The 15,613-nt window shown below is 37.3% G+C and overlaps 1 protein-coding gene across 1 annotated transcript in view; it reads left to right on the top strand.

Annotated features, from left to right (window-relative positions):
• Dhc36C (Dynein heavy chain at 36C) overlaps positions 1-15,613 on the top strand; it is a 592,122-nt gene that overhangs the window by 448,443 nt on the left and 128,066 nt on the right. Inside the window, exons 45-46 of the mRNA XM_090380456.1 lie at positions 787-1,065; positions 13,765-14,010. Coding sequence (XP_090236582.1) covers positions 787-1,065; positions 13,765-14,010 — 525 coding nt within the window. The remainder of the gene's footprint in view (positions 1-786; positions 1,066-13,764; positions 14,011-15,613) is intronic.

Raw genomic sequence — 15,613 nt, 5'->3', positions numbered from 1 at the left:
ATGCCATAATAATGGACAAGACAATCCCACACAATATGGTGCCTCCGTAGCCAGGAGCAGCAGTGCGTAGCACACGCTTCTTGATTAGACTGGGGTTCAAGCCCATGACCACCAAATATGGAGGATGCGGAAAGGTCAGGGAATGACCACCGATTATATGGAGCAATATGGCCTTAGTTGCTAATGCTCCTAAAAACCAAATAACAAACAAGCAAACAAACCCACACAATATACCGGACATAACAACATAGCAGGGTCCAACACTTCAACTGCTATGTCGATAGCGCCAGTATTTTCTGACAATCTTCATAAAACCATGAGGAAAAGATCAGGAACTAAGACAGGAGATCAAAGAGATGCTGCATATGGAACAAGTAATGACCATCCTGATCGACCATATCAACCACTGATATGGTGGCAATTACACTTCATAAGAGCCTAGCAGCAATAGGTATAACAGAGAACAAGGAACTTCAGAAAGTTGCAATCCTGAACACAGGTATAATAATCAGAGCTCCTCGATGAACAGTAATAACAGCCAGATGTAAAACCACCCTGTTCACTTGGTACTAGTACCCATCATAGAGAAATAATAATAATCATTAAATCATTATGATGATCATTGATAAATAATGATTATTCATAACCATCATGATGTTTAAACTGCCCATTATGGGTTTGCTGCAATCAGACATAAATATTATCTCTCTCTCTCTCTCTCTCACTCACTTTATATATGTATTATGTACTTAGAGTTGCTCTATACTTTATTTTCTTTTTTGACAGATGTCTGCTGAAGAAACAGAAATAAAGATTGATGAAACACGAATGGGCTATACACCCATTGCCATACATTCATCAATACTGTTTTTTACAATTGCAGATTTAGCTAGCATTGATCCAATGTACCAGTATTCCTTGCCTTGGTTTATTGGCCTTTATATTTCATCAATTGAAAATTCTGAGGATTCAGATAATCTGGAAAAGCGACTTGAAAATCTAAAGGATCATTTCACATATTCACTGTATGAAAATGTGTGTCGCAGCCTTTTTGAGAAAGATAAGGTAAAAATATTTTCATTTAACAGATATTATTTTTTTAATTATCTTACAATTAGTTTAAATGCAAAAATATTTTAAATAAATATTTTAACAAATATTAATAAATAAATTTAAATAAATATTTTAACAAATATTAATAAATAAATTTAAATAAATATTTTAAATAAATATAAAAATATTTTCATTTAACAATTACTCTTTTTTTTTTTATTATCTTACAAGTAGTTTAAATGCATTGTTCTGTATGCATTTGAACCAAACCAAATACAGCAAACAGAAGTTGCACATAAAGGTGCCACCTATTTCATTATCCTTCAAATAAATAGTACGTCCTCATTAGCATTAGTAGAGGCATTTGATGCAAGAAAGCAAGCTTATGCAGCATCAGCCAAAAAAAAAAAAAAAAAAAGTAACATAAATAAATAAAAATAACCACTTCCTCTTCACCCCTCTGTTCGTTCGAAATACCTGTCCAGCTGAGCCTTAAACTTATTTAGGCTATCAACTTCCACGACAAGGGATGGAAGTCTGTTCCACCTACCAACCACCGGCTGGCTAAAGGCAAATTTCCGCACGTCTATCCTACATCTGTCTTTCCTCAATTTGAATTTATGCCCTCTCAGGTGATTTTTCTGAGCTAGAGGAAGAATCCCATCAGCATTGAGCATGCTTAAACCATTCAAGGCTTTATACACCTCTATCAGATCACCTCGCTGGTGCCTAGTCTCCAGACACTGTAATTTGCAAAACTTAAGCCTTTCTTCATAAGAGCACCCCTTTGTTCCATTCACTAATCTTGTTGCCCTTCTCTGTACTCGTTCCAGCAGCTCTACATCCTTCTTGAAATGAGGCCTCCAGACCTGTATACAGTACTCTAGGTGTGGCCTGACCATTGCCTTATACAATGGAATAATCACCTCCTTATCCCTGCTAGAAAAATTCCTGTATATCATTGACAATACTCCATGAGCTACTCTTGCAGCCCGTCTGCACTGCTCAGAGAACTTCATATCTGCCTGCACAATCACCCCCAAGTCCCTTTCATTCTCTACCACTGTCAGTGTAGTACCACAGAGTTGATACGTTGCTCTGGGGTTGCTGTTTCCCATGTGTAGTACTTTACATTTGTCAATGTTAAACTTCATTTGCCACCTCTCAGCCCATCTGCTGAACCTTTCCAGATCCTGTTGCAGCAGCATAGTGTCAGTAGTGTCCTTGACAACCCTGCCAACCTTTGTATCATCTGCAAACTTGGACATTAAGCTTGATATACCATCATCAATATCATTTATAAATACAGAAAACAACAATGGACCCAACACTGAGCCCTGAGGGACTCCACTAATAACATTAGTCCACGATGAGCAGCGTCCATTGATTACCACTCTCTGTCTTCTCCCCCTCAACCACCCCTTTATCCATAGCAGCAATTTGCCTCCAATGTCACACTGCTCCAATTTGTGTAGCAGTCTTCCATGTGCAACAGTATCAAAAGCCTTTCTAAGATCCAAGTATATAATATCAAAGTTATTCCCTGCATCCAGTTCTTTTGTGACTGCATCATAGTATCCAATCAAGTTGGTCAGGCAAGACTTCCCCTTAACAAAACCATGCTGTGTCTGAGCTATAACTGAAGTCTTGTCTAAATGATCCTGCAGTGCTTCTTTAACCAGTGCCTCCATTAATTTTCCTGGAACAGAAGTTAAGCTCACAGGTCTATAATTACTTGTGTCAGCCTTTGATCCTCCTTTGTGAATTGGGGTCACATTTGCACATTTCCAGTCTATGGGTACCTCCCCTGAGTTCAAGGAAGCTCTCATAATTATGGCTAAGGGTTTGCTTACTTCCTTTGCTGCCTCCTTTAATATAACTGGATAGATCCCATCCACCCCGGGTGCCTTTCTTGTGTTTATCTTCAACAGTTTCTCCTCCACTTTACTCCCAGTTATTTCAAGATTCTGTAGCTTACTGCTAGAGTTGAATACACCTCTGGTATTCCCTTTGCTGAATAACTCCTCATGTGTGAATGTCGATGCAAAATATTCATTTAGTTTGTTAGCTACCTGAGCAGGATCATCAACAGCCGACCCATCAATATCAAGTGGACCAATCTGATTCATCCCCTTCCTTCTAGAGTTTACATAAGTAAAGAACTCTTTGCTGTTTTTCTTTGCATCCCTTGCCAAGGATTTCTCGTAATCTGCCTTCGCCTGCCTAACCTCCTTTGTAACTTGGTTACAGATTAACTTGTATCTATCATAGGCTTCTGTGTCATGTGTTAATTTGTAAGTATCCCATGCATTTTTCTTCTCTGCCATATGCCTCATTAGTTCATCTGACATCCATTTTGGCCTAAACCTTGAACAATATTTCTTAGTTGGTATGTAAAGCCTAGTAGCTTCCAAGATAAGTTCTTTGAATGCTTCCCATTTTGAATTTGCTGTTGGTAACATCATCAGTTGGTCCCACTGTATAGAATTTAAATACTGTCTCAGTCCATCGTAGTCGCCTTTATGGAAGCAATAACCCTTCCCTTTACCCCTAATGGTAGTTACCTCTTTGAGTAAATCCCACTTCAGCACACTGTGATCACTGCCACCTAGTGGTTCATTTATCTGCAGATTCTTAATGCATGAAGAATCACTGCTGATAATCAAATCAAGAGTATTACTCCCTCTAGTTGCCTCCCGAACATGCTGATGTAGAAAACAATCATCCAATAAATCCACAAAAGCTCTGCTAGTGCGTGAGTAACCAGCCCCCAAATTCCAGTCAATATCTGGGAAATTAAAATCTCCCATTATAAGACTCTCTGATTTACTGGCCCACTCTATTTCCCTGTACAGTTCCTTATTATACTCATCAGAGTCATTAGGCCTATAGCACACTCCTACTCTCAATTTTGATCTCCCAATGCTTATGTCACACCAAACTGACTCAACACTGCACTGTCCAGCGATGTCAACTGGCTTCACTTCCTTGGTTTTTATGTGTTTCTTAACTAATAGCATAACCCCTCCCCCCTTCCTATCCTGTCTATCCTTTCTGTAGACGTTGTACTCCCCAAATTGCAGTTCTGCATCCCTTATATCTGTGTGACACCACGTCTCTGATATCCCAACAATATCTGCCTTTGATGTTTTGAGCAATACCTCAAATTCATCAAATTTATTTACTAAACTCCTACCATTGGTGTACACGCAAGTATACCTGCACCTGTTTCTATTCTTAGCTACCCTAACACAACCCATGTGTTTACTTGTACCGCAATGGCTCCCAGCAGTCTCTGAAATACCATGCATCTTGTTTTTCAGGCTTCTGCTCATTCTAATAGAAGCAGTGCAAGAATCTCTTTCACCTCTGCCAGTGGCTACTGTCAATCTATTGGTCTTTGTCTCCCCCCCCAAGCTAGCAGTTTTCCGACCCACCTAACACTGCCTCGATAGCATCAGCAAATATTCTTGCACCCTTTCTATTTAAGAGTATCCCATCCCTGTAGAAGCAATCTCTCCTGTTAACAAGTACAGTCCAGGCTGAAAAAAATTCTACCCCTTGAGCCTTGCACAATCTTTCCAGGGCCGAATTGATCGACAAGGCTCTCATCATATACTCCCTCCTATCGTGTCTGGGCAGAATTGCAGACACTTTCAAATTCAACCCTAATTCTCGGCTTTTGTTCAACAGTGACCTGTACTTGTTAAGTAATTCTGCCGGTCTCCTACTCTTAATATTATTAGTGCCAACGTGTACAACTATATCACCTTTTGTGCCCTTAAAAGATGATATTCGCTCTACAACGTCATCAACCTTTGCCCCTGGCAGACATACCCTGGTCCTGTTCCACCTATCTTTTTTACAAAGCATGTTCCCCGTTTCCCTGACAATAGAGTCACCAACAACTACTAGTTCCTTCGGGACCAGCGCATTCTGCCTTGGGGGTTGTCTCTGTGTCACGCGATGCCCAAGTGCAAGCTCTGGCGTTGATGTGGGCAGCTGAGAGCTTGATGGGCCCCTCAATTTAGTTTCTTCGAGGGCATCCACCCTGTCCTTCAAGCTCTTATATAGGCCCACAAGAACGCCGAGTTGTTGCCTGATATCGATACACTCCTTGCATCGCGCACACACAAAGACATCCCCCTTGGCAGTATCATGTCCTGTACCCAATTGCTCTGCAAACATCAAGCAAACAGTGCATTTTATAAGGCTGTGAGTCAGAGGACAACTGCCCCCCTCAGTTCTGCTCTGAGCCACAGCGCTTCCATTAGCTTGAGCCTTTTGCTTTGCTGCTCTGGTTTGAGTCATGATTCTATTAATTTATTAATTAATTATAATTAATTATGTTATGTTATTAATTATTAGCATTAGCATTAGCATTAGTAGAGGCATTTGATGCAAGAAAGCAAGCTTATGCAGCATCAGCCAAAAAAAAAAAAAAAAAAAAAAAAAAAAGTAACATAAATAAATAAAAATAACCACTTCCACTTCACCCCTCTGTTCGTTCGAAATACCTGTCCAGCTGAGCCTTAAACTTATTTAGGCTATCAACTTCCACGACAGGGGATGGAAGTCTGTTCCACCCACCAACCACCCGCTGGCTAAAGGCAAATTTCCGCACATCTATCCTACATCTGTCTTTCCTCAATTTGAATTTATGCCCTCTCAGGTGATTTTTCTGAGCTAGAGGAAGAATCCCATCAGCATTGAGCATGCTCAAACCATTCAAGGCTTTGTACACCTCTATCAGATCACCCCGCTGGTGCCTAGTTTCCAGACACTGTAATTTGCAAAACTTAAGCCTTTCTTCGTAAGAGAACCCCTTTGTCCCATTCACCATTTATGTTAAATATAATTAATTATATTATGTTTGTAATCTAAGTCGTTATATGTATTTATTTAAACTTACAATTTAACTGCTAACGAAGTGCAACTAACGCTATCTAGTACGGCATACAACTATCGTATCACAATGGCGGGAAAATTACTAACGGTAACGGAGTTGAAACACGTGGAAACCTTTACCGATATTTTTATGCAATTACAAGGCCGAGTAAAGAATAAATACACCAAGTTAATCAGAAAATCACAAAATAATGTTATACTACTAAATTTAAATCAAAAGTTTTAGAAAAACAATAATTTCAAATCAATAAATAAGAAAAATCCACTTAGCGGCTTGGAACACGACCGTCTCTAGTAGCCTCGTCAGCAGACTCATACAGAGAAGTATATTGCTATTTATTCAAAGGTTGAGTGAGGTTACTTGTTATGATTTGCTTCACAATATGAGATATGCAATACTTTTATATGCAAAATTCAGTTTGCCATTATAGTTACGTATAGAATGATACGTAACTATAATGGCAAACTGAAAATTTCATACTACTTGTATGATAGTTATATATATTACGTGAAGCCCTTTAGTTCTAAACTTGTGTAGATTTCTTTTATTATCACCTTCTTAAGTACTTATGGTGAAGTGGAATGTAATCCATAATAATAATTATAAGGCATGGTAATACAGTGTCTACATTTTGTGATTATCTGCAAATCTGTGGAATATAAACTCTTTGACAAGCAGAAAGTATTTAATAATACTGATGCCTGTATAAGGTTAAAATAAACTGATAGCTACACATTAAAGTTACACATGAAACAAAAACTCGTTTAAAAAATCTTCTGATTTTTGATTTTTAAAAGTTGGCAGATATATTGGAACATACCAACATCTACCATCCGCATCACATTGCATTGCATGGGATGCGATCAATTCGGCCCTGGAAAAATTGTGCAAGGCTCAAGGGGGTAGAATTTTTTTCAGCCTTGTCTCTTTTGTTAATAGGAGAGACTGCTTCTACAGGGATGGGATACACTTAAATAGAAAGGGTGCAAGAATATTTGATGATGCTATTGAGCCAGTGTTAAGTGGGTCGGAAAACTGCTAGATTGGGGGGATACAAGGAATAATAGATTAACAGTAGCCACTGGCAGAGGTGAAAGTGATTCTTGCACTGCTTCTATTGGAATGAACAGCAGCTTGGAAAATAAGATGCAAGTATTTCAGAGACTGCTGGGAGTCATTGGGGTACAAGTAAACACATGGGTTGTGTTAGAGTAGCTAAGAAAAAGAACAGGTGCATGTATACTTGCATGTACACCAATGGTAGGAGTTTGGTAAATAAATTTGATGAATTTGAGGTACTGCTCAAAGCATCAAAGGCAGATATTGTTGGGATATCAGAGACATGGTGTCACACAGATATAAGGAATGCAGAACTGGAATTTGGGAAGTACAATGTCTACAGAAGGGATAGACAGGATAGGAAGGGAGGAGAAGTTGTGCTATTAGTTAAGAAACACATAAAATTCAAGGAAGTGAAGCCAGTCGACATCACTGGACAGTGCAGTGTCTAGTCAGTTTGGTGTGACATAAGCACTGGGAGATCAAAATTGAGAGTAGGAGTGTGCTATAGGCCTAATGACTCTGATGAGTATAATAAGAAACTGTACAGAGAAATAGAGTGGGCTAGTAAATCCGAAAATCTTATAATCAGGGATTTTAATTTCCCAGATATTGACTGGAATTTGTGGGTTGGTCACTCACACACTAGCAAGGCTTTTGTGGATTTATTGGATGATTGTTTTCTACATCAGCATGTTCGGAAAGCAGCTAGAGGGAGTCACATTCTTGATCTGATTATCAGTAGTGATTCTTCATGCATTAAGAATCTGCAGATAAAGGAACCACTAGGTGGCAGTGATCACAGTGTGCTGAAGTGGGATTTACTCAAGGAGGTAACTACCATCAGAGGTAAAGGGAAGGGTTTTTGCTTTCGTAAAGGTGACTACGATGGTCTGAGACAGTATTTAAATTCTATACAGTGGGAACAACTGATGATGTTACCAACAGAAAATTCAAAATGGGAAGCATTCAAGGAACTAATCTTGGAAGCTACCAGGCTTTACATACCAACCAAGAAATATTGTTCAAGGTTCATGCTTAAATGGTTGTCACATGAACTAAGGAGACATATGGCAGAAAACAAAAATGCATGGGATACATATAAATTAATGGGTGACATGGAAGCCTATGATAGATATAAGCTGGTCTGTAACCAAGTCACAAAGGACATTAGGCAGGCGAAGGCAGATTACGGGAAATCTTTGGCAAAGGATGCAAAGAAAAACAAAAAAAAGAGTTCTTTACCTATGTAAACTCTAGAAGGAAAGGGATGAACCAGATTGGTCCACTTGATATTGATGGTTCAACAGTCGAGGATCCTACTCAGGTGATTAACAAACTAAACAAGTATTTTGCATCTACATTCACACAGGAGTTATTCACGAAGGGGAATGCCAGAGGTGAAGTAAATTCTGGCAGTGAGCTAGATGATTTTGTAATAACAGAGAGGAAAGTGAAGGAGAAATTGTTGAGGATAAACATAAAAAATGCACCCGGGGTGGGTGGGATCTATCCAGTTATATTAAAGGAGGCAGCAAAGGAAGTAAGTGATCCCTTAGCCATAATTATGAGAGCTTCATTGGACTCAGGGAGGTACCCATAGACTGGAGATGTGCAAATGTGACCCCAATTCACAAAGGAGGATCAAAGGCTAACACAATTAATTATAGACCTGTGAGTTTAACTTCTGTTCCAGGAAAATTAATGGAGGCACTGGTTAAAGAAGCACTGCAGGATTATCTAGACAAGACTTAAGTTATAGCTCAGGCACAGCATAATTTTGTTAAGGGAAAATCTTGCGTGACCAATTTGATTGGATACTATGATGCAGTCACAAAAGAACTGGATGTAGGGAGTGACTTTGATATTATATATTTGGATCTTAGAAAGGCTTTTGATACTGGAATTTTTGATACTTCCTGTTTTTGATATTTCCTGTTGCACATGGAAGACTGCTGCACAAATTGGAGCAGTGTGGCATTGGAGGCAAATTGCTGCTGTGGATAAAGGGATGGTTGAGGGGGAGAAGACAGAGAGCGGTAATCAATGGACACTGCTCATCATGGACTAATGTTATTAGTGGAGTCCCTCTGGTTTCAGTGTTGGGTCCATTGTTGTTTTCTGTATTTATAAATGATATTGATGATGGTATATCAAACTTAATGTCCAAGTTTGCAGACGATACAAAGGTTTGCAGGGTTGTTAAGGACGCTACTGACGCTATGTTGCTGCATCAGGTTCTGGAAAGGTTGAGCAGATGGGCTGAGAGGTGGCAAATTAAGTTTAATATTGACAAATGTAAAGTACTACATATGGGAAACAGTAACCCCAGAGCAACGTATCAACTCTGTGGCACTACACTGACAGTGTTAGAGAATGAAAAGGACCTGGGGGTAATTGTGCAGGCAAATATGAAGTTCTCGGAGCAGTGCAGACGGACTGCAAGAGTAGTTCGTGGTGTCTTGTCAATGATATACAGGAATGTTTATAGCAGGGATAAGGAGGTGATTATTCCCTTGTATAAGGCAATGTCAGGCCACACCTTGTGTATGTATACAGGTCTGGAGGCCTCATTTCAAGAAGGATGTAGATCTGCTGGAACGAGTACAGAGAAGGGCAACAACATTAGTGAATGGAACAAAGGGTTACTCTTACGAAGAAAGGCTTAAGTTTTGCAAATTACAGGGTCTGGTGACTAGGCAGCGGCGAGGTGATCTGATACAAGTGTATAAAGCCTTGAATGGTTTGAGCATGCTCAATGCTAATGGGATTCTTCCTCTTGCTCAGAATAATCATCTGAGAGGGCATAAATTCAAATTGAGGAAAGACAGATGTAGGATAGATGTGCGCAAATTTTCCTTTAGCCAGCGGGTAGTTGGTTGGTGGAACAGACTTCCATCCCTTGTTGTGAAAGTTGATAGCCTAAATAAATTTAAGGCTCAGCTGGACAGGTATTTCGAACGAATAGAAGGGTGAAATGGGAGTGGGTTTCTGACGGGGCATAGATTCAAATTGAGGAAAGACAGTTGTAGAATAGATGTGCAGAAGTTAGCCTTTAGCCAGTGGATAGCTGATTGTTGGAACAGACTTCCATCTGACGTTGTAGAAGTTGATAGCTTAAACAGATTCAAGGCAGAACTAGACAAACATTTGGAGCGAGTGGATAGGTGAAATGAGAAGGGTGTGTGTGTGTTTTGTTGTATTTTGTTTGGCTGATGCTATATAAGCTTGCTTTCTTTCATCAAGTGCCCTTGTTAATGCTAATTCAAGGAGGAACTGGACGAACCTTTAGAGGGAATGGTTGTGTGAATTTTTTTTTTTTTTGCTGTTGCTGCATAAGCTTATATGCTTGCTTTCTTGCATCACATGCCTCTATTACTACTACTACTAAACTGAATTCTAAAACTAAAACTAAACTGAACTGAATTCTAAAACTAAACTAAACTGAATTCTAAAACTAAACTAAACTGAATTCTAAAACTAAACTGAAATGAATTTTAAAACTAAAACTAAACTAAAGTGAATTCTAAAATAAAAGTTGGATGCTTTTCACGGAGTCCTAAGAAATTCACCACTAAACTAAACTGAAAATTAAAACTAACTAAACTGAATTCTAAAATTAACTAAACTGAATTCTAAAACTATAATAAGCCGAATTCTAAAAGTTGGTTGCTTTTCACGAAGTCCTAAGAAATCCACTAGAGCATGTATGCCGAACTGACTTACCATTCCGTTCAGAAAATTTTGAAAATAAAACTAAAGTGGAAATAATCAAAACAGCATTGCATGCAGGAGCTTTAAGCTTTGTCAAATGAAGTATTTTTCACATTTCAGGATTTGTTAACAGGTACAATTATCACTGGGAAATCATGCAATCTGCAGAAAACAGTGCAGATGAGCCAAAGCTCTCCCCAAGCATGATGTAGAATGACATATAACAGAATTTTCAGCCCATACATTTTAAAAGATAAAATGAATTCAGAAAGATACCATACTTAAAAATTTTGTCTTTACTGAAATTCGTTGTCTTCTTCTTGGATTTCTCCATTGTATCAATGGTTATCCTGGACCTAACTGTTTTTTTTTTTTTTTTTTGTTATATTTTAATTTTGTTCCTCCACTATTTTCTGTCCTCCCCAGTCCCTGTTGTTCATTTTCTTCTTTTCCATAGCTGTCATCGCTCCCTCCATCCATGTGCTTCTAAGTCTTCCTCTCTTTTTCCTTCTAGGTGGTATCCCTTCCATTGCTTTTTTTGATAGCGTCTCTCTTCTCCCCTTCTCATAACATGTCCATACTATTCTAGTCTTCTCTGTTCTATTCTGTCTATGATGCTTTTTTGATTGTCGATTGCTTTTTTTTTTTTTTTATATCTTCATTCCTGACTCTTTCCAATTTAGATCTTTGAACTGATCTTCTCTAAAAATCCATCTCAACAGCTAGTAATTTCTTCTTTTGCCTTTCCTTTATAGTCCAAACCTCAGATCCATATAGTAGGATACTCTGGAAAATTGCATTATATCTTAATCATTTGGTTTTTGAAAGAATATCTGAAATCTTGTTTAGCCTCAGTTTCAGTTTGATATTTTTTCAGTAATAGGTTTCTGTAGTGCAATTTTAAGTTTTATGTATAGTGCTCTGGTTGCAAGAATGTAAGATGCTGATCATATTTGGTGGCAAAAAATCATTTTAATAGCTCTTAATTTTACATCAGCAGAATGTGCTGGACAATTATTGATAATCAATAGTTTTTCTCTTTAGGTGGATGAAGCATTTTTCTAATGCCAGCAGATCCTAAAAACAAACAAGACATCATCCATGCCTTTCTATTTGCTGTGTATATAATGGTAACTTTTTAACATTTTTTAAAGCAGTGGAAGTTTAAACTTTTCTCTGTTACCAACAAAGAAGCTTTTATGACCCATCAGCATTGCATTTAGCAGTCACTGTGTCCCTTTCACCAGAGCACTGCTCACCTTTTAAAAAAAGTAAGTTATCAGCCATATAGCAATTAAAAAAAAAAAACATCCTATTTCATCCATGTTGTAAATATCCTTGAAAGAATATTCTTTCAATAAAACAGGTAATGTTGATTCAAGCCACCAAGACATCATTTCTTGCAGTACTTCTCGTGACTCCCTGTAGATATTCTTAAAGATGGTGCTGTTCCTTTAAACCATTCTGCAATCTGGATTCACAGAAAACTCTTTAATACCATCTGTCCAACAAAGCCTTCTTCATCAGAAGTGGTCTGGAGACAGGAGCATTCTGGAACCTTACTTGTTTGAACCATGCAAGAAGTGTAGCTTCTAAATTTTTATAGATAGCCACCTCAGACATTTTCAATCCAGTTGAAACTTGCTAGCTTTGTAATTTTTTGCAGTTTTATTCTGATTTTTTTATTATCACTGGTAAAGAAGTTGGTATGCCTAATTGTTTTATAAATTTCAGTATTCAAATGATTTCCTTCATTGATGGCCTGAAAAAGTTCCATTAAGGGATAAGGCATTTTGCTTATGAACCTTTCTTTCCATTTTCTACTGTATTGTTGGTTGTAAAAAATAAGAATTTTTGAAGAACTTTACCATTTGCACAAAGTCAGTTTCACTTTCGCACTACAAAAATACAGTACTATGATAAAAACTCGACTGGTACTTCAATATTCCACAGCAGTATGAGTCTGAACTCTATACAGACTGTGTAGCCTTCTGAAAAGACGAAGCATAACTGAGTTTAAAGCTTGTAGTTATCCCTTACTAGGTAAATTTAACAGTAGTCATTTATCTTTATAGTGATTCAGAACCAGGAAAAATACACCCTGTAAATTTTCATATTTGCATCCTCAGATGTTTTCGAACCAGTTAAAACTTGATAGTTTCATATTTTTTTTTTTATCCCAAATCCCAATTTTATCCCGATTTTTTACTATTGTGGATAAAGTAGAATTCAGTGTGCTGAATTTTTACAAACTTGGCATGCTTAACCGAGAAAAGAGTAATTTTCACTGTACCTAGTATAGCTGTAACTCCCCTTTTCATGATGTTAGGGCATTTCACGTGAATTTTAATTCTTGGGCCCAAATTTTTTCACCTGAAGCAATGTTTTCAAGTTATTTGGTTCACAGTAATTATAATGGTAAAATATAATAAAATTAAATATAATGATAAAACACCTGTTTCTAATGGGACCCTGTGAGAATTTTGCGTGTTAACATTTTTCAAGTTATGAGTTTTTGTTTTAAATGTTTTCCATCACAATAAATTTTTTATCTTATGTTTTTCATATTGTTATAATTCCTTGATATTTCTTATTTTGATATTAATCTTTATCATATACTTAATATTCTGTTAATATCTTGATATATTATATTCTACATATTTAATAATGGATATTCTGCTGAAGTACACATAGATAATTTTTACAATACATTTCAGTTTCATTAATTTGTTAAACATTCAAATACAGAGGTCAGGGAATGACCACCGCATGTTCCCGGAGTAATATGGCCTTAGTTGCTAATGCTCCTAAAAAACCAAATAACAACAACAACAACATTGTTAAACATTATTGATGTAAATTATATATTTAAAAATTATATTTTGGTGTCTTTATTTATTCAGATTTAGTTGATTTTTGTTTATAAATCCCTCATTAAATTATTTGTACATTTTTAATTATCTTAAAAGCTAAATAAAATATCATAAATTGTATCACATTGTAATATGGAATTATCAATTATTTTGCAGCTCTTGTTTTCATTCGTTCTTTGTGTCAATATCTTGAAAGCTAGAGGCATAGTTCAAGAAGGTGAATGGCGATTTCTTCTAACTGGGGGAATAGGGCTTACTAATCCCCATCCAAATCCATTTACTTGGTTACCTTCAAAGGCTTGGGATGAACTTTGTCGTGTAGATGATATTGATCCATTTAAAGGTATTCATTCGACCTTCAAGAAACTAGGAGATGGCTGGAAGACCATATATGACAGTTTGGTAAGTTTAGAATAATATTTATGAGCAGTCCATTAGAAGGTTTTGAATAAATATCAACATTTACCAGATTCTTAGGTCTAGTATATAACTAACCTAAAATGTTGATGGACTATCTGCAGGTCACTATTTGGGCTGGCCATGACTGAGTAAATAGCAGACAGATTAAAAAGAATTGCATATATAGAATGTCACTTAGCTAATATATTTAGTAGCCATACATCACTGTATTTGTAATTTAAAAAAAACTTACTTGACTTACTTGACTTTGTAATAAATGAGAGTTGAGTAGATGGGCTGAGAGGTGACAACTGAAGTTTAACATTGACAAATGTAAAGTACTGCATATGGGAAGCAGTAACCCCAGAGAAACATATCAACTGTGTGGTACTACACTGACAGAGGTAGAGAGTGAAAAGGACCTGGGGGTAATTGTGCAGGCAGATATGAAGTTTTCTGAGCAGTGCAAATGGTCTGCAAGAGTAGCTCATGGTGTCTTGTCAATGATATACAAGAATTTTTCTAGCAGGGATAAGGAGGTGATTATCCCCTTGTATAAGGCAATGGTCAGGCTACACCTTGAGTACTGTATACAGGTTTGGAGGCCTCATTTTAAGAAGGATGTAGAGCTGTTGGAACGAGTACAGAGAAGAGCAACAAGATCAAGGAATGAAACAAAGGGTTACTCTTACAAAGAAAGGCTTAAGTTTTGCAAATTACAGTATCTGGAGACTAGGTACCTGTGAGGTGATCTGATTGAGGTGTATAAAGCCTTGAATGGTTTGAGCATGCTCAATGCTGATTGGACTGTTCCTCTTATTCAGAATAATCGCCTGAGAGGGCATAAATTCAAATTGAGGAAAGACAATTGTAGGATAGATGTGTGGAAGTTTGCCTTTAGCCAGCGGGTGGTTGATTGCTGGAACAAACTTCCATCTGTCATTGTAGAAGTTGATAGCTTAAACAGATTCAAGGCAGAACTAGACAAACATTTGGAGCGGGTGGATGGATGAGTGAAATGAGAAGGGGGGGATGTTTTTTTTTCTTGGCTGATGCTATATAAGCTTGGTTTCTTGCATCATGTGCCCATGCTAATGTTAATTTGTCACTATGTTGTAAACTGACTGGCATTTTTTATATTAATGGCAAATAGGAAATTTTTCAATAGTTATACATAATATACACACAATTTATATGTGAAAAACCCACTATACTGGAAGTACAGAAGATATAGGCAGAGGCTTTACTCCTCCTCATCGTGTAGTCAACACTATTAGAACAAGTTCAGTGTATGAACATTATATTCATACATTGGTGGCATGGCTTCTGCTGTCTTTGACACAAGTCTGAGCAAACTAAATACCTTGGTGACAATGATAAAAATACTTATGTTTTATAATTAATAAGGTGCTGTTTAAATAGTACTAATATTAAAGAGAGGGAGAATAATTAGGTTCAGATTTCTTTAGAAATAAATTCATGCTCTGAAGATAGGGGCTGCATCATCAAGCAGTGCCACATTGGGATATGATTTAACTATAGAATTTATTCTTATTGCTGATGACAGAAGTGTTTGTGTTTCTGAAAAGTGACAGTAATTTTTTGC

This window comes from Mastigoproctus giganteus, chromosome 8, assembly GCF_048544385.1.
Source record: "Mastigoproctus giganteus isolate SK-2022 chromosome 8, ASM4854438v1, whole genome shotgun sequence".
Taxonomy (NCBI): Eukaryota; Metazoa; Arthropoda; class Arachnida; order Uropygi; family Thelyphonidae; genus Mastigoproctus; species Mastigoproctus giganteus.
Note: the sequence above shows the minus strand (reverse complement) of the source record. Positions and strands in the feature narration are given on the sequence as shown.